General features: G+C 32.8%; 1 protein-coding gene across 1 annotated transcript; it reads right to left on the bottom strand.

The window, feature by feature from the left end:
* Positions 1-5,650: 5,650 nt before the first annotated feature.
* LOC111615125 lies at positions 5,651-17,141 on the bottom strand. Its single transcript, XM_023356524.1, has 2 exons — positions 17,126-17,141; positions 5,651-6,210 (listed from the first exon to the last, which is right to left on the bottom strand). Exons 1-2 carry the CDS (start codon positions 17,139-17,141, stop codon positions 5,651-5,653), a joined length of 576 nt encoding a protein of 191 aa, XP_023212292.1.
* Between the last annotated feature and the right edge of the window lie 8,114 nt (positions 17,142-25,255).

Raw genomic sequence — 25,255 nt, forward strand, 5'->3', positions numbered from 1 at the left:
GTTTCTGTACTTCTTTATAATATTTATTTCTTTATTTTTACTAAAATATATTTGTTTACTTCCCCAGCGTGTATATACATCAGTGAAAAAGTATGGAAATAAGTCAGAAAATAACTTCGTCAAGGTTTTTCTATATGTAAGTATATTAGTTTGTGTTGGGCGGAAGCGTTTTTGTTCACCTAATTTGAATTTTATAAGTCTTGGTTTTTTTTTGGTCGAAAATTTCTGAAATTTTGCAGAGAAGTTTGTTCATTAGGAGAATCGATGCCGTTCAATTTTGGTGGCTAAAGATCTACGAGGTGGGGGAAGAATGAAACTCGAGTGGGGTCGGACTTCGTATGAATTTCACTCGCTATTAGTATTTGCAATTTATTCTTTTATAAAACTCGTCTCTACCTTGAAAACGAAGATTTTGCAATTTAAGTCTTCCAATAGAAGATGAAAAATGAGGCAATGCTGAAATATTTTACTGCAGATAAATTGCGAAAGTTAATTTTCAATTTACGCACCAGGTATTAGGCTAACAGTTTAACTCTCGCCATTTAAAGTAAAATTCCCGAAATCTGCTTACTTAATTCTAAGATTTTATTGTCTGTACAAATAATCTACAAGAGAGAAAGAGATAGTGTATACCCATTATCCAACATGTTATACAACACACAATATGGCTACAATATCAGACATGAAAAAACAACACAGTTTACTCTGTCACATCTCATGTACATGGACGACATAAAACTTATGCATCCACACAGAAACAACTTTAGCAGCTCCTATAAGGCGTGTTTCAAATTTATACGGACACGAAAAAATTAAAGCGAAACTTAAATTTGCTGCATTAAGTGACAAATCTTTTATTAAAAATAACGTGGATTTACTTGTTTCCACACTGCAAAATAAGAATTTTAGTCAAACATTAATATTTTGTCACTGAAAATAATATTTTTGAAAATTTTGTACAAAAAAACTGTTACATATTTATCCGGACAGGCACTCATTTCATTACTTAAATAGAATATTGTTTAGTTTTAAGCATTGAAATATGCAAATCAGCTTACATAAATAATTGTAATACAAACTCTTTATGTTGTTCAACGATCTAAAATGGGTAGAACGAAGAATTTACCTGATTATGAAAAAGAGCAGATTGATGCCTATAAATCACAAGGCAAGTCAATAAGATAAATTTCAGCATATATAAATCACCCAAAATCAACTGTTGGTGATTATTTATCAAAAAGACGTAGCTAGGATGTACCAAAATTCAAGACAGATCCAAAACTTAAGCTTATACCTCGAGATTGAAGATAAATCATCTACGTTTGCTCCACAAAACAAACATCACTAAGAAAAATAAAACAAGAATTAGACTTACCTTGCAGCAGCACAACAGTGTGGAGAGTTTTAAATAAATCTCCAACGTTAAAATTCACAAAAAAAGCAATAATGCCGCCACTTTCATTAAAGCACAAAAGTGACAGACTTGATTGGGCACAAAAACAGAAGGCATAGTCCAAAGAATGGATTGAAGTTTTGTTCAGTGATGAAAAACAATTCAACTTAGATGGTCCAGACGGTTGAAAGTATTATTGGCAAGATTTAAGAACCGAAAAACATATATTTCAAAATATCAAATGGGTGGGGGATCAATAATAGTGTGGGGTGCATTTTGATTCAATGGAACCACAGATTTAGCATTTATAACTCATAGAATGAATTGAAAGAAGTATCGAGGCATGCTTGAAGATCATTTATTGGAAACTGGACCAAATGTGGTTTAAACGTAAAAATATTAATCTGATGACATGGCCTGCTAGAATCCTTGACCTGAATCCCGTGGAAAATCTTTGGGGGATGATGGTTCGTACAGTTTATGCCAATGGAAAGCAGTTTTCCCACAATTCATGATTCGAAGGCAGTAATTTCAAATACTGGGGATGAACTTAAAATTGAATTTCTTCAGAATTTAATTGAAACAATGCCTAATCGAGTATTTAATGTAATTAAGTTAAATGGTGGTTACATTGGAATTTAATTGTAAGAGTCGCCGCAAACTAGCGCTTTGCGATAGCAAAACGCTAGCAAACGTGCGCTAGCACATCCGATGACGTGAAAGGCCTCGCCCCTGTCTTCTTGCCCGCGCTGTTTTTCTTTCGCTAGCGCAGCGATACGAGAGTACGCTCGCTGTTCACAGAATTCAACAACTAGAGCATTTACGCTAGCAAGAGACAGTGGGGAAGACGGATGACTACATAAACATGTCACATATCGAAAAAGAAATAATAGAATTTTATCTATGTACGTAAATTACATGATTAATACATTCATTATTGAAAAGAAAATACTATAACCGTTGTATGTAAATAGTAATATACAGTATAAATTGTTTTCGGCTAGTCAGGCTTAACTAGTAAACATGTTTTTTTCCATGCCGTTTCTAAGTTCGGAACGAAAACTGACTGATTACAAGTATAGGTTATAATAAAATCTTGTTCTATAGCCAATCTACATCTGTGGAATCCACGTCATGTGAAATACGTTACGCGAGCAAACGTTGTGTAGTTTGCGGCTGCTTCGTGCTCGCGTAGCTTACCTAGCAAAATGGCTCATAGCATCATGGGAAAAAAGGCGGGGCTTAGGAGCGCGAGCGAGCGTACGCTAGCTCCTGCATTCTGTAGTTTGCGGCGGCTCTAAGAAAACTGGAATTTGAAACCTATCCAGATAAATATGTAACAGTATCTTTGTACAAAATTTTCGAAAATATTATTTTCAGTGACAAAATGTTAATGTTTGATTAAAATTCTTATTTTGCAGTGTGGAAACATGTAAATCCATGTTATTTTTAATAAAACATTTGTCACTTAATGCAGCAAATTTAAGTTTCACTTTAATTTTTTCGTGTCCGTATAAATTTAAAACACACCTTAAATCACACACTCATACACCAAGGACATACAAATGGAGTTTGACTTAGACAAATGCAAAACACTTCAAAGTCAGGAGCATGTTACACCAATTAGGTTAAGGAGGTGACTAATTACATGTTAATCATTAAGCTCTATATTGATTCAGTAGCGACATTAACAAACTGTGTCTGTATGGAAATCGGTTCCACATTGCGCATATTATTTTTTTATTAATGTAATCATTTCATAGTGTCTCTATTATTTCGGAACACTTTGTATTTGCCCGTTAAATCTCGTGTTAATGGTCGTGCTGTTGCTTTAAACTGACAATCGCTAATTGGCCCATAGACTTTATATGGAGATTTTTCACCTCGATTATCTCGGCTCATAGAATTTCAAAATTTCCGCTAGGTCACCATGTTGGCCTTGCCAAGTTGCGCATATTTTCAAATAAACCATATTTAATTGTTACGTAGTAATTTTGAACTTCGATCCCATACAAAACACTTTTTGACTTATGAGAAACTCTTCTTACACTCCGTTAAAAATAGTTAAAATTATAACTTTAAATATTTCGATGTGAAATAAATTGCAAGAACTGTTGAATGCCTTCAGAAAAATAATGCTAAAAACAAAAGTTTCATTAAAGAATTTCGTAAATTTAACTGATATAATTCATTCAGAAATGAAATTTCTAACGTATTTCCCTACTTCTGCATTTATAATTTTTTACAAATATTTTTATAAAATAAATATAAAACGAAAACGTTTTACACAAATTACGAGGATTTAAATTGCGTGTTTCAAACCGAAACAAACAAAAGTAAAAGCATCAAACTAGCTTTGCAGAAATTATAAAGGATAATCACTATCACTGTGATACTTTTTTCGATACTAAAAATAAATGCTTTCACTCTTTTACGTCCTTTTGTCTTTTAACAATCTTCCTCACGCTTCGAAAAATTAATTCCACGAATAAAAAATGTTGTTCATTTTATTTGCAGGGTTAAAATGAAGATTTTCCATTTGATGATTTTTCCAGCATCAAAGTATTTGTATACGGTCTTATCAAGTAATACCCGAAAATAAATTAAATTCTGGATAACTTAATTTAGTTTTTAAGCAATTAGAAAATCAACTTCGAACTTTTAAAAGAATTTACAAAATTATTATGCAATGTTGTTGGAACCTCTACTTGCCAGGTTTCGATTATCGTGTTCTATACCCAAATAAAACTATTTCAATTGTTTTAGCAATAACTCCTCACTATGGCCAAGAGATGATTTGTATCCATAACTATAGGCCTACGTTAAATTTAAGACGGTGCGTATAATAACTAAGGAATGCTAACATAAATACAAAAGTAAATTAAGTATTTTATTTATCTGTAACTGGCCTGAAGGAAAACAATAAGGAAAGAAACTTTTATTAAACTAACTGTAAATAGGTTAGTGAGAAATGTTATGTGAGATCGCGTGGAAAATAAACACCAATATAACAGAGATTATAAACCTTCTCAAGTAAACTGCGATCGTTTATAGAGTGAAGACATTGCAGATGACTTCTCAAATAAAAATACATAAAATAATATTTTTCTTGCTGTCTCTAGCATAGAGAATGAGAAGAAAAATTCCAATGTCATTGCGGTACAACCCAATTCACTTTTCACTAGCGTAAAAAACAAGTCGATGCAAGTGCAAAAATAATCAAATTTTGCACGTCGAATGAAATAAAACACGTAAAACAATAATATACAAGATTGAAGAACGATTTCTTCACAAAAATCCCTTGTTAGTAATTGTGAAGCCATCTCTTGCAATAGTCAATTGCATTAACTGCCAGAATGACATGGACACTTCCTCACCTATAACATGTTACGATACAATCGAATAAGTTAAAAAAGAGTAAGGAACTCAACACAACTATGACGTGACGCACACAAGACTCACCACTAATCGTCACTTTTTTCCGACCACTTTATCTAAACGTCAACGAGTTGAAAAAAAGTTACACCGTCTCTGGCTTGCGATAACTTTATAATTTATTTCACATCTACAAATAAATCCACTTTCGTCGGGCAATATTAAAGAAACATCGAAGAAATAAGGAATTTTTTAAATCTATTCAATAAATTTAGAAAATATTCATAAAACTTGAAAATGAAAGCGAAACTTCAAAAATACAAGACGACGTCGAAGTACACGTTGTAGAATTGGTTCTCTTGTAATCCCAAAGATTCTTCAAAAGTTCGAGCATCGGGATCAAAGCGACTGAAGAATCTGTGATTGGCGGGACGGATATTTAACGATATTTCGTAAACTTTACGAATCTCCTCAACGTCGAAGAAAACAGACAATCTCAGGGACGAATTCTTTTCCACAAAAATGGGAAAGTCCAAATCTACGGTTCCATCGGGTTTACAAAACTCCTTTTGTGATTGTAATCGGTTGGAGGCAAAATTGACGTATCCTTCTACATTGAACGGAATACTTGTTCTATGAGAATGGTGTAAAGGTAGTTTCAGAGTCTGTACGAAGCAGTGTTCCATCACTCTTATCTTTGTGCTAAATATGCTGTTAAGATCGCTATCGTTGGGTGTATACGGCGCCTGTTTTTCGTAAATAAACCATTCCTTGAAACTACTTTCGTTCCTCTTTCTTCTGTCCGAGCAAAGATGATCCAAAAATTTATCTTCTCTGAATAATGTCCAACAGGACATTATTCAGAGAAGATAAATTTTTGGATCATCTTTGCTCGGACTTTGTTATGCTTTGTTTTTCTACTTCGCTTAAACAGTTCAAAGGGAATACCACATTTCTCAGCTCTTTCTCACTCATGGCCAGAAACCGAATTTTGGGAATGAACGGCTCCATGTTTATTCTACATCTTTCCATTTGGGTAGCGTCGTTCGGAGGCAATTCTCCACTTACTTCCGCTCGTCGTTGCAGACGAACTTTCACCCAGTTGTAAACTGCGAGGAACAAAGACACTTCCGTTAATGATTCGTAAACGGGACGAGAGAGTAATCGGTCGATCGTCGTCCTTTTGCATTGTAAAAAGTCGTCCGCGAGAAATATCTCTTTCCATTCTTCATCGAAAAATTCCCAGCAGTGATACTGCAGCCATCTGTCCATTTGTTCGCAAGCGAAATCGTGTATTCGGCAAACATTTGACAAGTTCAAGTCGTAAATTATGAAAGATTGACATTCTACAAAAAGTTTTTCGATCCGGTATCGTTTGCTGATGCCGTAGATGTCCATTGCGTTTCGTAGGGATTCCAAACGAAAACTGTCCACGAATGAATCTAAGAATTGTAAAATTAAAAAATTATTTAATACAAATTAACCGTTATGTTTTAATTTTATGTTTAATTTCGTGTTTACAAAAATGTCTTTTATTCGTAACTTAACATAACTTAAAACACGTGAGTAGACAAAGATGTTACGTCATAATTCAGAACAATCGAGTTTTCAAAGTTCCGTAACATCCGCATCCATTCATTGCTTCGTATTTACTCCGTTTCCTTACATTGTATATTAAAAATTAATTATTAGAGTTTTGATATCGATTCGACAAGCATATTAACGTACTTTTGCACAATAGCCGCCTTCTGGTTTTAGAGGCAATAAAGTAAATACTGAAGAGTTTTACTCTACGAAAGTTCGTTGGCAGATTCGGACCTACTTCTAACTTCTACGGTAAAAATTTTGTAGTGTTATGCCGTNACGGTACCTAATTTACATACTGTACAGACGATAATAAACTCAACTTATTGCCTAAAATCTCCGTAGCGTGGCGCAACGCTAGACGGCGGAAATTATGTATTTAATTATAATAAAGTTACAATAAGTTAATATATAATTATATATACAGTACCTAATATATATATAATTTATATATAATACTGTACAGACAATAGCAAGCTCAATTTAGCCGCTCTGTAGCGTGGCGCAGGGTTGGAGGAAAGTAGTTCGGCTGCTCATCAACTATTGGTCCAGATTCTATCAATCTTGTCGCGAAACGACGTTATAGGAGATACTTTATACGAATGTTGCTACAATTTTTTCGCTACGTTATAGGAATTGTCGTTATAGGAACGCACGTTATAGGGGGTCGACTGTACGTGTTTTCTTTATATTTTACTTAACGTCCTAACTCTTTAATTAAAAAATATTGGCTATTTCTCTATTTCTCAAATCGTATTTGTCATAATTTGACATAAGGCGCCTTCAAAAAAATCTGGATTTAGCAAAGGCGTCGAGAATCAAAAAAGTTTGAGAACCAATAATATAGCTTAAACAAACAATATCGTTTGCATTAATTATAAATTTGTTACTCATGTGACATACGCAACAATAATATTGTCTGAATAACATTATTTCGGAAATAAGACTGAGGATAGTTATTGAGAAAATACAAGGTTCGAGACTAAAACGTTTTTTCAGTGGCAGTCAATTATAGGTTGAGAGGATGTAATGTTTGCTACGGGAACCAATTGGCATTTTTTTTTCTTATTTAATCAGCGAAACTTTCAAATTTAGTACGTATTCGAAATCAGAACACAATCTGTAGAATCATTACGTCTGGTCACTTTAGCTATTTTAGAACTGTTAAGCTAAAGTGGAGTATGTTATGCATAACTAAGTCTCCCGTATTTGTTTGTTTAATAATTTATAAGTAAAGGTTGTTAGATTATAACTGAAGGTGTCTTTTCTTGTATGGAGAAAAGTCTAACATTAACAAGAACTACTATAAATCTCGAGGAAAGCCTAACATAAAAGCTATATGCACATACATTTTGGTCGTTTTACGGAGTATATGCAATTTCTAAACGTTAAACGGTAGGAGACATACACTGCTTGTCAGAAATACAGGATAGCCGCATCACGTAATTATGATATTAATACATAGATAAAATATTGTAGTTATCAAAGTTTCATAGCAAATATCACTATTTTTTTATTCGTTTCTTATATACTAACAAGATTAACAATTATTCAACTCCTTTTAACTTAGTACCATAAGGTTGCATTTGCCCTGTTGGAGGTTAACTTCGAGTTATAGTTACAATCTCTGTGTATATTATAAAACATAACAGTCAGACAAATTATAAAAAGATTACATATGTGCGAGTGGTATGTACCAAGTTTACAAGAAGAAATCATATAAGTATATTATAACCGCAATAAACGTCTTAATAAACTTATGCCGCTCGCGAGACATATGACATTATCATAATAAATCATATACTAAATATGTTTAAAGTTATTTAATTAACAGAGTCTTATATTATCAACACATGTAATGTTAATATAATTTGTAATGTTTATCACACAACAAAAATTTTTGAATTCTTGCCTGTCTTCATTTCCGTGATGTTTTGATTTGGAGTTACTGTTTTTTGCGATGTTCTATTTCTTAGCACGTTGGACAGAAGACTACTCAATGGGGATTCGAAGAATACAAAAAAGAACAGAGCAGCAATCAGTGACAAAAACATAACAAAAGAATATATCATCCACTGTAAAAAAATAAATGTAATCAGTTATGAATAACTTTTTAAAAGTGAAATTGCCACACCACGAAGGAAAGCGCGTACCCATATGCACATTGCGGGACCGGTTCAGGTGAATCTACCGGTTTGCAAATTCGTGGCTACGCACATTCCTTCGTGATTTTGCATTTACACTTTTTAGGAGTGTATATAGTTTATATTTTTGTTTATTACATTTATGTATCACTCAGCTCCTATAATTCACGTACTTAAATTTTAAAGATGAATTCGAATTGGTAGTTTTAATTTAAGAATATACATTTGGCTCTAGCCAATCCGGCATCACTTGCGGAAAAGGACGGCACTTTCTACGTGCTTCAATTCGCGTTTTAATACCGGCACTCTCGTGTCACGTCCTACACGATACCAAGCTTTTCGGAGGCAGAAGAGTAAATAAGACGGCGCGTTAGCTTACTGTTCTCAGAAACGAAACAAGTAAACAGGAAAACAGAATGAAAGACATGACTAAAGCTAAGACATACACAGGCACTAAATTCCTACTCTGTTCTTTCAGTTCAATTTTAGGTCTTTTGTATATAGCATATCAGATGATTCAACGATTACGCAGTACATCGTCAATGTTCGTGAATAAAATACAATAAAATTAGAGCTATTTATCAAACCATCGCCACAACCATTTATACAGGGAGTGGGAGCCATGCTGATCTTAGACAACCGTAACAGGGTAGTCTACCAGGCCTACTTCAAATTGGACTCATTTCGTACAATAAATCAGGCTGAAAGCTTAGCCGTTCCTAAAGCCCTGCGACATGACCACAATAATATAAAGGGTAAAACACAGCAGCAAATTACTATATTCAGCGATAGCAAAGTGGCTTTAACCCAAATAAAATCTCTGAATACTAATCTAAAAATAATCAAGGATATCATTCACATGCTTACCAACTTAAAAAACAAACAAATCAAAATCAACCTACAATTGATAAAAGGGCATTCATGGGAAGCCGGCAATGATAAAGCTGACTTTCTTGCGAAAAAAGCTAGCGAAAACCTAACCAATTCTTCCTTCAAGCTTGTACCCCATAGCTGGGTTAAAAGCCAACTGCTCGACTGCACTGCCAACAGGTGGCAGGAGAAGTGGAATATGGATACAACTGTCAGGAACATCTTTGACTTTTTTACTGACATAAAAGTAAGGAACAACATGGAACACTTTACACCAGACTTTCGTACTACCCAATTTATTACTGGTCACGGTAATTTTAAACAATATCTGAAAAGGTTCTTGAACAAGGGAAATGGCATTTGTGACTGTGGAGTAGAAGAAACACTGTACCATGTATTGTTTAACTGCCTAAAACATGACAATCACCGTAAACTCCTAGTGCAGAGGATGTACACACAGTGACACCGTTAGCCCTGTAAGTGTAAGGACTTTTTATGCAACGCTGAAACTTTCTCAGCTTTTAAAGACTTCATAAATGGAACAGGGATCACGGTCCCAGTCTTTTCCTCTAGTCCAGCTTCAAGCCAACGACCATGTACTCTTATGGGGGCCCACAACTAATCTACACGTGCCCTTTTCGTGAAATGTGTTTGTATAATTTATTCTTTCTCGCGTCAACAGGGTTTTGACCCCTGGTTCTGTAAAAGGAGACCCCGTCTAAGGGAATCCACCTCCAATTACCTGTAGCAAGTCAGCTTTTAGGTCTACAGAGACTTCCAGGGCAGTGAAATCACTGTGTTTGCTGTTCTGTTGTCGCGATCTCTTCTCATTGTTTTCTGCCACATTCAATTGTCAGAATAAAGTTTGTACCAGACGTGTAAATTTTTCGTTTTTCTTAACGTTATATTCTTATTTATTATTATTTATTTTAACGTATATACACCAAGATCGGAGAACATCCTATGTATTTTTTATTATTATTATCATCATCATTATTATTTTTTATTTCTTAATGTATCTACTCCAAGAACAAAGCGCACACTCGGTATTAACTGGGCCTTCACCCATTCTATGTATACTTTACTCTATGATCTCAATATATGGGGCTCGATGTTGGCTGGCCATAAAACATTATTTCACACTTTCCTATCTTTCTTGTCCCATCTTTAACCAAAATCCTATACCTTCCCCTTCGTTCGTCTTTTCAAAGGCTACTGGTTCGGCCTTCTTAACATTTGCAAACCAAACCAAACTTTATTCCATTGACACCCATGTTTCATCAAAATCTGCAACACTTTTTTCCAACTTTTAGAAGATAGACAGCCATGAACCCTAACAGAATCATGCTGGATGTAATATAAAGAAAATCAAAAATATTAATTTTATTTCTATATGCGTATTGTTGTGTAGGTTTTTTCTTTTGGTGTTAATATAATGACTGTTGCGGCGCTGTAAATCATTGCACAGTATATTTATTTAATAAAGCCATTCATTTTTTGAAAACACAGTATTATAAAAACAGGAGTGGTATAATGTCTTGAAACAAATTAAACTTTAACAATGAAAATAGAACTCAAAATGCAAGAATTTTAATGTTTACGCAGTGTTTATTCCATGCAAATTATTCAGGAAAACACATACAGTGTAGTGCCTATAATCGCCTATTTTACTCGTTAGCTTATTTTATTAAAAAGTGCTAAAAGTTCCCCTACTTTATGACTTTATCTAAAAGTCGTTTTTTTCTCTTAATTAATGTTAATTATTAACGTAAACTATTTTTATTCCTTTAATTGCCGATGCAAATAATAATTTATTTGCTGTTAGAGAAACAGAACAATTACAAGCATTTAGACAATATTTTTTTAAACAAATTTTAAATTTATGAGAATAAATTTATAAATTTAGAATTTATGAGTACAAAATTAATGTAATGTGTATGTGTATGTTGGTATACTGTATTTCGTTTAACATCTCAAAATGGGGTAAAGATTAATTAACAAAATTTAGTATGATGGGTCATACCTAATGCTATTAAAGTTTGGTGATTAAAGGTCGAGGGTATGTGGACATAAAGGAGGTGATGTGTATCTCCAGTTGGGTCAGACGTAATGACAATTTTACTCTTTATTAACATAAATACTTTTTTAATTTATAATAAATCGCCTTAACGTCCATTGATGAGTTCACTCGTCAAGTTTACATAGCGTTACGCAAAACTCGGTCCTTAAGGCCATTTTTTAAATTTTTTTTGCAACTTTTGGATGTTTTTTAGGTCTCCAAATTTTTTCAAAAATATTTACCCGCGCGAAAAAATTTTATAGCGATTTTAATCAACCTTTAATGACGCACGAATCACGCTTTATTGCTTTTTAATTGTTTTTTAATGGGACTTTTTCATCAAATTTAATTAATCGTTCTAAAGTTGTAGCGCATGAATTTTCCTTCGGTAAAGTTATTTAAAGCCAGTTTTTGATATCAAAAACGAATTCCGATAGTTTTTTAATTTTTTTAATTAACAGATTTTATTATATATAAAGTTAATTAAGTCAGGGGATCGGAAATCGCAATAAAAATTTTAATTTTTAAAACATATTTAAAAATATACAACCAGGTAGTATTCACCCTACTTTAAATCCTTGTCCTCCCGAGACTTCTATGAGAATGTTCCGGGAAATCCAACTCCAGCTGTGTTCAAGGTCATCCAGCTGTGTAAACAATGACTCATAGGTGTTAAATTTCACAGAAAGGGGAGACAAAGGAAAATAAAATTTGAAGCTTTTTCTTCAAAATTAAAGCATTTCTTTCATTTTTTCAGTTTTAAGTATTTTTATGCTTAATTACATTATAATTAAAAATAGGTGGTCGTTAAGTTAAATATAATTTTCATTCCTACACTGAAAATTAAGCTTGTTGCCATTTTATAGTAATTAAAAATATAGAAAGGTTTTTATAACAAAATCATGCAACAGATGATGCCACACAATTTTATTCAGTTATTCTGTAATTAAAATTATAAAAGTTATTTTCTAAATAAAATCTCATAACAGCCAGAAAAGTTATGCACTCGTTCCTGGATTTTTTTCATTACGAAGAGTAATACATTACATTCCGAAGACTGGAGACATTTTAAATGACATTCATTCAGAAATGCTCCACATCACCTGTGTTCCTTAAGGTCCCTCTATCGATTAACCGAAAATATGAAAGTTTGCTCTCCTGCAATCAATACAGAGATAGCATTGATGAGAGAAAAGTGTTTGTGAAATACCTCTTAAGATGGAACGTTTAGAGAAACTCTTCAAATCTTTCTCATCCATCAAAATCAGTTTTCAACCATTTAAGTACATGGCTGGAAGCTGTATTCTACTATGCAAATCACATCGAAGCAAAAAATAAGGTTAATGAGACGATGTGGATAAAACAAACAATAGGTGCTTTCAGTAGTAGTTTCTACTAATTTGTCTATTTTTTAACTTTTAAGTATCTATTTTTTGCCTGTGTTTTTCCCTTATACGAACTTTTATGCCTATATGTTCTACACTTAGGAAAAACTAAAATTATCACTGGAATGTAAGTGCACAGGTCACCTTAGCGAATTATTAAAGGTCAGATTAGCAAGTCTATTCCGTAACATGAAAATTTTGAACTTTACCATATTAAACTTTAAAACACCGGTAGCTTTTCTCATACTGCAAACAACGTAAAAGATGATAAGACTGTGAAGCAGATATATCCAAACATACAGACTGTTTAACACCACAAAAATACGTAGGGATAACAAACGATTGAGGGTTCCTGAAAATAAATACAGAAAAGTTAAAATTTTTATAACGTGACGATTGAAGTTTACTAAAATGTAAATTACACAAAATACAGTTTACGGTAAAGTGAGTATTTAATCTTTTTCAAGGAGCAAATAAATAAACACTTTTAAACAAATACAGTCGAATTATTTTAGTCAGAACAGGTTTAAAAATTAAACTGTACTAAGTAGGACTTTCAGGCTATTAATTTAATTAACTACAAATATCCGATAAAACTGTATCGGATTACAGTATTATATAGTAAAGATTGGCTACAATATAAATATACTTTACGGTATGAAGGTAATACTTATCTAAATAACTCTAATTAATTCAGTTACCATATTTATTTTCCAGAATATAGTACATAGACTATGTATGATTTAGAAAATTGTATATTAATGTACTTCAGCTAAAGCTTTAAACTAAGTTTACAAACGCAATTAATAATATTATAAATGCGGGTTACAGTAGATTACACAAAAATAAAATAGAAAAAGCGCCGTAAATACTAGATAATGAGAACTTCCTTACCTCCGTGACCTGTGACACAAGCCACTGTCAACCAAGCAAATCCTACGGTCTAAGCAAATGGAGCAATGCACTGAAAGGCGATGATTATATCTTCGTTGGCCAAAATATTTTTCTTGTAACTACGCACTCCAAAAATAGATAATGTCATTAAGACGATGCATCCGGTCCAACAAAGTAAACTGGTAAACTAAAAATTCAAACGGGAAATTCTTAATAAACGGACTACGTAAAAATTTTAATTTAAAGTTACGTGATATTACTTTTTGTGAAATAAAAATAAATGTTTAGAAATTTAAAAAAAGAACGTCTGAAATGAAAATTTTGATATTTACTAACATCACCAGTAACACTCCTGTCAACAGCAATGTATCTCGTTAGCACCCTGAACTTAATTAATGAAGAGTTTACTCATTATTATCATTTACAATTATTTATAAAATTCATCACTATTCTCAAAATTAACCTTTTTTGTATTTTAAGTAATAAATATAAATAACATGAATGCTATTTTTATATCAAAAATCGTAACAGATGTTTCGACACACAATTTTATTTATAATGATTAATAATAGAAAAGTAATTTTTTCAACAAAATCTCATATCATCTGGGAGATATACGTAACTTGTTGCTGGATTTTTATCGTTCTACTCACAAGAGGAAATAATCAGTGTATGTTGTGTTAATTTAACAGCCGACAGAATTTATCAAAATAAGTCATGACAAAAATTAACAACCAAAGAACATCATCAGAATTCTTTGCTCAGAATAATAATCTGAAAATAACGCCAAAAGAACTGTTATTTTCATTAAGAAAATTTTTAAATGTTGTACTATTCGGCTTTAAATTAGTTTTAGTACAAAGAATCCCATCAAATAGTCAAAATCTAAATTACAGCATTATACAAAAACGTTTGTATCTTAGCTTATAATAAATTATATACCCAGGGTGGCCAAGCTCCTTGATAGTCCGAGCCATTTTTCAAAATTGAAATTTTTCGCGAGCCGCAATTAAATACGTATTAAAAAGGTATGCAAAAATTCCAGATTACAAATTATATCCGTAGCAAGAGTGATACAAATTGTTTCCTCCAGAGCACAATGTCAAACTGTCCGTTGCAATGACAGTTTACAAATTCAAAGTCGGTCTGGAGTCGGTCGATAACACCACTGTTTATGTTCGTTCTCACAGTTTTCGATGAGTCATATCATTTTTAACTTGGACGGAAATGAAATTTGTTACAACGTTGCACTTAGTTTTTCATATTTGTTGTTAGTAATTTAAAAGACATTTTGAAACACATACAGAACGATAATAATTTAAATATAATAACACAAAAATGAAAAGGGAACTCGGGTACATTTATCGAGACCCACAAATAATTCTTCGAAGAGCCGCATGTGGCTCGCGAGCCGCAGGTTGGCCACCCCTGTTATATACTTTTCTTATAGTAAAAGTTTACCAAACATAAATGTATTTGTATACTAGTCTAACAATTCTTTTATTATGTTCTAACTTTTTCAAGTTTGACAGCCGGATGGCTGAGCAATCAAGGTGGCAGCCTACCGCTCTGCCATTGATCCCCCCGTCGAAAAATTTCCAGGAATTTTTCGGGGGGTGGTCAGCCCAGATATGTCAGTTCCGTCCCTCACCACCCAGCGGCCCCATTGTGGGCCTGGCCGAATCCATAATGAAGTTGCTAAAAAAGACCTCTTAGTGCCCACAGGGTAAAAAAATCATAAAAATCCGATGGAGTCAGAATTTTTCTTTTGTAAGAAGAGGGTAAAAAGAGTTTAAAAAGAACTTTTTTCAAGTGTTAAAGGTGACTCTCGCTACAGATCACTACAGAACCGATGATCCAACGTCACCCAATCATAGATTTTCTAGTTCTTCGTAAACACGGGGCGAAATAGCCATCGTATTGATTACAGATGATAAGCTAAGGTAAAATAGATCTAGCTCACTCATCATTTCAGACTGAAACGATAAAATTTAGGAAAAAATTTCCATAAATTATTAAATACATCCGATGTTACAACAATAGATATTCGAATTCGAAATGCCAAAATAAGAACATTTTATTAAATTAAAGAAGTCAATAAAATCTGTTAATTTAAATGAAAATAATATTGTATGAACACAAATATTAGGCAAATCAGGGACAATGACATTGTTAAAGAATATGTCGTAAGATAATGGAAACTCCAGTCATTTAACTTCGAGAATTTTACAGAATAACTGATCGCGTATCGTTTAACACTGCCTCATCAAAAAAGCAAAGACTTTCACAAACTACACTTTCATATGTTATGTAAGTAAAATCTTTTATGACATATGGCTACGATGCCGATATTATATTAACACAAGTACATAAAAACTGCCAGTTATATGAATTATAAAGTAGTTAAACTAAGAAATTTTTTGAACTGTTATACTTTCTTCATTAATTAATGCCAAATCCGCCAACTTCTTGGTATTATTACAAGCTTATCCTACCGCGTTTTATTAAACTTTCTCATACAACATTTATTATATTTTCAGTTCACTTCAAAAAATATCTAAACAGGACATGTACAAGCACTTTCTACAGTAATATCCGACGGGTCCAAAAACTTAATGAAGCCATTTTTTTAACGGAATATTTAATCCAATCACAATTATATCAAATACAATGTGGCATCTTATCTCAAACGTGAAGAAAATGCCACCATGGCCTCATGTAGGCCTACAGTTTGTTAGCCAGGCCACAACATATATCATTATTTACTTATTATTACATTAGATATTTAATAAATGTTAAATTTTGATTAATGACAACATAACAACCCTACTTGTGTACCATAAACTTGCATTTTCAAAAGACTACAGATATATGAGACGTACAGACACAAAAGAAATCAAGAAAAAAACGTAATGTGTGCTATAAACTTTTCACTGGCCAATGATGTGCAGAATGACTCAGCAGGGCAGCCTTCAGATTGGCACTAATTTTAACTATTATGATAAATAAAACTATGTTTTTATATTGGAACATGGTGTATACTGTTTAAAATATTTAAACACTTCTCACCTGTTAACGTGTATTAAACTAGCTATCACATGTTTACAAAAACCAAACAGCCTCGCTTTGCACATGCATTCTCCCTGTAATTGAGATGTATTAAAATGACAATATCTGAGATTGTAACACTAAAGCAACAACATGAACTTCGGTGTTGTTGTTACAGTTTAATCCACAAAATACGATGTGTCCAGCATCCAAAACAGTTTTGCCTTCTACAAGACAACGTTTCCTGTTGCTGATATAGTATAGAATTTGACAAAATTCAATAATTTGTTCTCCATTTGATCATCGCAGTAGTCGTCACCGACAGAAACTGGATCGGCTCAGGCACTGAACAAACACATGGTCTGTTCCTTACCTGTTTCAGCAGCCATCTTGAGCGCCCTCTGTCGGATTTGGCGCCTGCCAATTGAGAAATCAGCTTCAGAAGTTGGTGTTGAAGTTTCAAAAATAGTGACCTACCATATCAGTAAAATTTAAGACTTCGAAGAAAGAAGGTATTGAGTACCAAATAGAAAGGTACTGTGAACAGTTGATAATAATGGACATTGTGACTTGTCATTACAGATGTAGAAAAAATTGAAACATGACATAAGAGCAGACATGAGTACTACAACTACACACAGACGCCTGAAACGCAACAACTTAAAAGCCACAGTTAAGATTAAAATGTCTAAACTTTTCAAATCACATAAACCGAAACGTCTTGACTTTACGAAACGCTACAAAGACTTCGCCTTCGAAGACTGGAAGAGGAGTGTATAGTCAGATAACACCAATCATAATAGGATTCATTCAGATGGACAAACTAGACAGACTTCATCGATGTGGTGTAGATCACATCGATGAAGTCTGAAATTGAGCTAGAACTACCAATAATACTGAAATTTGGTAGGGATAGCCTCACGATCCCTAGTATTATTACCTCTTTTAAGTCCGGAATGCTATGTTCTGTACCTAATAATATGTATAGTGTTATTTACACTTTAATTGTTGCAGGATGACTGAAACAATATAACATTGCACGATTGCAAGATTGTTTTTATGCCCAATCACATTACAAAACCTTAAAAGGAAAAAAGAGTCTACATAAGTTACAGAATTTTCTTATAAATAAAAAATATAGCTTTGTTTATATCAAAATTCTATCAAATACATCGTTACAGTATATTGTATGCTGCTGCTATCAATAATAGAATTACATTGCTAAGTGGTTAAGTAACGTTAACTGCCACCTGTAATATATTTTGCGTATTCACAGGCCTGAATGAGAAAATTTGATATTTAATATTTTATTACAATCTAAATAAAAGGGTCGTTAAATAACAGTCAGTAGACTGAAGATAATATATATATGAACGACGACCGGTGGTCATATGGCCTTGAACAGGAGACTATAAGACCATGGCGGCTATGTATATTACAAACCCGCTGTAATTACACGTGCTCACCTAATTAAAAGTTTTTACATCTATGTGTTAACAGTATTTTACAATTTGTTTAACTTTCTCAAAAACATTGGGTGGTGTCATCTGTTATTATGTTTTATTAAAACACTATTTAAATTTTTAACTACTGTATTATAAAATGGCAAAAAGCTTAATTTTGAGGACAGAGATGAGTTTTATAAGAAAATTTTAAATTCTAATCACAAGTAAAATTGTCAATAAGTTTGATCCTACTGGAGATACACACAATTCTATTCCCTCTCGACTTTTAATCACAAAAATTTAATACAATTAATCTCTATAACAAAGAAACGCCCTTACCAAATTTCAGAAATATTCGTCAAAAAGCATGGGAATTATTAAGCTTCAAGGAATTAAACAAAGTTGCGCTACGCAGTCAGATATACACTAAACTTTATAAATACAGTAAAAGTACCCCTGAAAATGTAAAAATCTTGATGGAAAGTCGTTTCTGACCGATCGTCATACCTTATCCCTCTGTTCTATATAACAGCTGGAAAAGTAAAAATATCTGGCTGGCGTTATTTTACGATAAAAAATAAATGAAAGGATTCGGGAATATACAGTAAATTTTCACTAACGTAAGTTAAACTTTATTAATTCGAAGCAGTCCTGAGCACAATATACAAGGGTTTCGGTATAGTACAGTCTCGTTAAGTGGAAATTGTAAAGACCGTAAACTGTTTTTCTGCTTACTCTCGGCACTTAAATAACTCCCTGATTTTACCTTATATCCATACATTTACATTACGTTTGAAGGTAGAAGATTAAGATCAATAAACACTAAATCTAAATCTATAGACCTATAAATCTTGAATGTCATCCATCTGTCTTTCTCTACACTCGAGAACGGAGTTATATAGATGAATGTAGAGACCATATATGGAAGTCTTTGGAGCAGTAGGCTCTGGTAACTGTATCCAAACTTCCGATACAAACCGGATGTCAGGTTATTTCAATTCAAAACTTTTTTCTCGAAAGGAGTGAGTTAGATGACAAGAACAAATGTATTGTTAAAGAGAAAGTACGATGTACTGTACGAGGTTAAATCGCTACTAATCTCAAGTATTCAAAATAACAAGCATCCATTGAATATTACATGCTTTAAATTAAATACATTAAAAACATTTAGAATATGACTGAAATTGCAGCCTGAATTATGCCAATGTCAACATAAATAATTACTTGTATATATAATAATAATATTAATAATAAATAATATAAAATAGAAATAAAATTAGTATACCTTTCCAAATGTGATCTCTTTCTTCTTTCGTAATATATCTCCAATTAATGCACCAAAATAATAAGTACCAAGATGGGAATAATATGGTTTAAGACAATTATAAGCAAAATATTTATAGGTTTCCCTAAAATAATAAATAAACATATAAATTAGTTTAATTGATTAATAATTAATTGATCCATTATTATTTGATCCATTATCAAATAATAAAGAAGTTAAAAGTTTATACTCAGTTGCTGCAGGTATTGCAAACATCACGTAATATTTGTTCGAAACTACATCAACTATATACATGATAATCCCTGTTAACATTGATGCAATTATGGTGAGTCTTCCAAATCTGGGCCATCTGCAAAATGATATTGAATACATAGCAAAGGAATTCAAAATATCGAATATCCCGTAAATAATAATATCTAAAAATTATATAAATAGCCTACTGAAGGAATAAAGTATTATTATTTAATGCCATCTTGACAAATCTTTAGGGTTTTAAATGCGACCAAGTTCACTTTGGTGTGAGATTTAGTAAGGAGCTAAAAACAATTCTTTAAAAATTAGTATCAAATTTTACCACTATTGCGCTCTTGGCGCTGCGAGCAACAAACATTCTACACTAGCCAGACTTTCACGCAATACAGAGGCATACTACTGCAAAAGATACTGCTCAACCCTTGTTGACCAGGGTACAGATCTGTAGCATTTCCAATTGTTAAGCAAATAGGCCAGGGTACCGATTCGTCGTTATTCTGCCTAAAAATCGATTTTTATGAAATTTATTGACAACACATGTCAGCACTTGACGGCAGTGTGTTGTCTATTGTCTGTTTCACATATTTTTGTCCAGGTAGTGTTTTGTTCACTCTAAATTTTTATCTAGTGCTTGTTTTTTTTAATTATATATTTTTTGATAATTTTTTATATCATTTTTAGCATATTTATGCAATAATATTACTATAATAAGTTTATTTAGCTATAATAAGTCAACATGTTATAAATATTCAAGTTATGACCTTCAGTTCTGACATTTTATATATTTTTTATTTTAATCTAAAATATAAGCAAATCTTACATATATTACTACTGGTAAATCATATGTTTATTACAAAAATTTATATTCTTGTTCCATATGAAGTGAATAAAGAATATTTGTTCGTTATATTAGTTGATAGCATAATAAAGTTTTGATTTAAAAAACAAATGTTTGATATACTGTGCGATAATTTCGCAACGAATAAAAGTACTGTACATGAAAAAATCTTTCACAGAGTTGTACAGAACAATATTCTACTCTTTCTGGCTCATTGCCAGCAAAAAATACGTAACTAAACAATGTTAAAACATTTGTCAAAAAGTTACAAACTATCCAGTTTAAATGTCAGTTCTTATATATATTATTCTTTTTTATATAACTTTTTTTAATAAAACGTATTGAAAAATATCGTATTTAAAATTAAAGATATTAATAAATGTACATAATTTTTTTTTCATATCAATATAATGATAATTTGATTTTTGGTGAATTTTTAAAATAATATCGCCTGACTGACCTTATCTGGCCTATATTGCCCTCGGCCTTTTTACAAACTACACACGTAAACAAGGGGGCGTGGTAAACAGTCAACAAAGGGTCGCTATGTGTCCATTCTGAAGACTTAAAGGAAATGAGTAATGTGCTTAATGGCCAAGCCTAATTTATCTGCGGCTTATTACTGACAGTTTGGTACTGTGTTTGGAAGCTGCTAAATTTTGATACTCGAATTGGATAAATTTTAATTTTCCAAATATTACCAAAAACCTAAAATTACACGAATTATGAACTGAAAACCCAAAAATGTAAGCGACTTTGGGAATTACAGTCTCTGAAAACTATCTCATCAAAGAGAATCCATTTCGAACCATTATGAAATAATTCCATACTTGTTGAAAAACAGAGTTAGGTACACTTAAGAGAAACCAATATACTTGCAATTATTCACCAGCATCATTCGTACCCAAACATGTTCCTTTGGGTATTCGCAAGAAGCTTCGCGACGAGTTACATAGATTAACCGTTGAAAACTTTTCCTGATCCACATAGCTGATCCGGAGTGGGATCTTTCTATCGTGCCAATTTTAAACAGAAAAGGAACAGTTTGGATTTCTGGCAATTACAAAAAAATTCTGAATAAAGCCGTGTGATCAGTTTCTTATTCCATACGGATTATAAACGTCAGTTTTAACATCATCTGCAGAGCTGCATGTTTACAAATTTGACTTAGTCCAGGCTTACCAGCTACTTACAAGTTAGAGTAGATGGCAAAACAGCAATAACCAAACAATACTGGTCAATGGTGGTGCTTTTAAAATTTATTGCTGCTCTAGCAGTGATTATTATTATCCCTTTGTCGAGCATGATTACACTGACGTTCCAAACGTGATTGTCGAACTTCTAGGCTTACAGGATGGCGGTGCTGAGCACACTTTTTTGCGTTGAAAACATCGCCGCAACTTCTCCATCTATACTAATATTATAAAGAGGTAATGTTTATAAGTATGTAAGTTTGTATGCAGCAGGTAATCTCCGATTTCAAAAATTCTTTCACCAATATTTAGAATAGAACTTCAGGGTGGACATAGGCTGTATATTATTCCGTTAAACATTCATATAAATTAAAAGATATAATCTAGGTTAAGGCTTTCATGTCCAACAGATGGCGCTACGAGTACGACGCCCTAAGTTTGCTTTTCTGTCAGGCATTATGCTTTTCCATGAAAATGAACTAAAGCAGATCATCTTCTATCTATTTATATAAATAAAAATGTAATGTTCGTTTGTTCCTACCGATTCTTTTGAAATTTTGACACAACGCTGCATTCGAATACGCACATGTTTTTATATAATATACGTGTCGAAATTCAACCCCACTGAAGGGAAATGATTAGGATTAAGGCTTACGGTAAAGAACTCTGCTTCTATTTATACTATTTTAGATGCTGGTTTTGCGTTTTTGATTGCGTTTTAATAGGGTACGTCAAGAGAATGTACACTAAGAAGAAATTTTTCGAAAAATTTCCCCCCCTCACTGGGGGAAGTGTTATAAATTTATAATAGATACATTTTGAGCCACAACAACGCGTGGCAGGGTCTGCTAGTTAAATCATATAATGCTCTTTGTTCATATAACATTATTTATAACATTTTTTTATGCCTAAGACTGACGCGAGGCTGGACACAAATATAAATAATGCAATTTATGACGTAATTTAGATAAATCAAAAAATTCTCCATAAAATTTACTTAAAAAATAAAAACTTTCTACGAAAAATTGTTTTTCATATTACTTAAAGTTATTAACATCTAAACGTGATAAAAATTTTATAGATTTTATCTCTGAAAATCTGTCAATATGATTATGGTTGGTTGGATGGTTGTGGTTTTTTTGGCACAAGGGCCACAAAGGCCAAGCTGCACCACACCACATGGTCAATTTGCCCAACTCAATACATATATATTACATAAAATAACAACAAAGAAACAACAACGAGTATATGCATAATAAAAACAAACAAACAACACACAAAAAAGTGAAAAATAGATAAATAGTTATANGTGTATATATATATATATATACACTTAAATGTCGTTATACAAATTAGTGACCTTTAAAAAGTCCAATACATTATAAAGATTGAGCCTCTGGCTCAGAATCTCTGTCAAACACCCTGCCGAAAATACTGTCTATGCCTGGTCTCAAAGGCAGAGCAATCGAGCAGTATGTGTTTATAGTAAGAGAAGCTGGCAATACTGGCATACTGGCTGCTCGTCGCTCTTCAAAAGGTATTGATGAGTCAACCGAGTATGCCCAAATCTCAAACGAGTAAGAACAGCCTGAGATCTCCTGTCATACTGTTTATTATTTGTCCAAATTTCTATCATAGGTCTGATCTGATGTCGTTTATTATGGACTTGTGCATTCCACACATTTTGCCATCTCTCCGCTAGTCGTTTTTTAATGACTAGCTTCAAGTCAGCTCCTTCAATAAATACTGTATGTTGAGACGGACTTGCTGACATTGCAGCTGCGTCAGCTTCTTCGTTTCCTCTTATACGTACATGGTCTCTTATACCTACCCAACAAAATTTTATAGAGAGATTCATCGTCCATATAATTATAATTTTAAAAAATTATAATTAAATATAGTTTTATAAAGAAACGTACATAAATATAACATTGAATATTCTTTACTTTTTAAATCTTAAAAAGTAAAGAATAGTGTAGTTAGTCAAATAGTTACCTTCAATGACTAATGGATGAATTCATTGGAACCGTTATAAGATATTTGGTGTTTATCATCCACCGGCTAAACTGCCATTGGTTGATGCTCTGTAAAGCGCATGCTCCAATGCCTATAATCTGATTTGAATGCTGCTTTACACCATTCAAATATTTTCGTTGTGGAAGCTGTCCCGTACAGGGCGTAGCGTGGGTGTCAGCCGCCCAGAGCAAACGAAAATTTCGCCGCCTCCTAAAAAGTGCCGCCCGTGCCGGGCCGCCCTGCCACCCCCACTACGCTACGCCACTGGTCCCGTATTCAACAATACAGCGGTTCCACTGGGGATATGCATACACTAATTTATATTCGAATATACAATTGCAATCTTATTGTTTTTCACACGTTTAGAAATTTGTAATAAAATATATAATGCGGTTATAATAAAATACTAATTTTAAGTAATTTAATGTACGTTAAAGTATGAAAATAATCGCACGATATGTAATTATATTTTAGAAAATACAACGGAAGCGGCGCTTTCACAGCTTCCATGGACAGCACGCCACTGGACTGTGCTGTAGTCGGGATTAAAGTAAGTGTTCCTGGACACCGCCTCACATTTTTACGGCTGTTATTTCTTTTACTTGAGTAATTTTCGGTTTGTCGTATTTGTAAATAGTAAACAAATAGGTTGTGTAAGTCTGTACTAATGCATTTCACGAACCTAGGCGACTTGTAGTATCACGGTCATATATGATCTTTCGTTACGGACTAATAGAGCACTGCATTTGGAACAAACACTACCAAACAAGTCGAAACACTTTATTTAAAGCTGATCTTATCGATTTAGCATCATATCAGGGAATCATATTACAAATATATAAATACATTTTTCGTATTAATAAAAAATAAATACTGGAATTCTTACCTGTCAACAATATATAATAACAGTGACATTAAAATGGAAAGTTGCAGCAACACACTGATGAACCATAATACGTTGAAAAACTCCTAAAAAATTTTTACAAAGTAGACGAATTAAAAACTGATAAAACTAATAATATTTTATTCGATTTATCTGTAAATGTATCATACAAACAAATACAAGTAATATCCATAAGTGCATTCATAGACTTGCAGAAATAACATATGTTTACGTTTACCTATTTTTATACTATGAACCCTATTTATTAAAGCCATTTCTTTGTATTAGTGGCGCCACTAAATTTGATCACTGTTTTTAAATTTAAATTTTCCGTTAATAAAATTTTTAATTTCAACGTTTTTTTTTTTTTTTTTTTGTTTTACTTACTAGCTGCAAGGACCCGCTCCGCTGGGTTTTTATTTGTTCGTACATTTGTATGTAATATAGTTTTTTTATATAGGCCTATATAAAAGACTGTTTTTCTAAGTAATCTAGAATCTAGCTGCAAGGACCCGCTTCGCTGGGTTTTTAATAAGTAACGATAGTGAAGATTAAGATAATTAGGGGAGATCGGGGCAACTTCGGCATGCG

Source organism: Centruroides sculpturatus, unplaced genomic scaffold (genome assembly GCF_000671375.1).
Source record: "Centruroides sculpturatus isolate CEXI.00-Female unplaced genomic scaffold, Cexi_2.0 scaffold2229, whole genome shotgun sequence".
NCBI lineage: Eukaryota > Metazoa > Arthropoda > Arachnida > Scorpiones > Buthidae > Centruroides > Centruroides sculpturatus.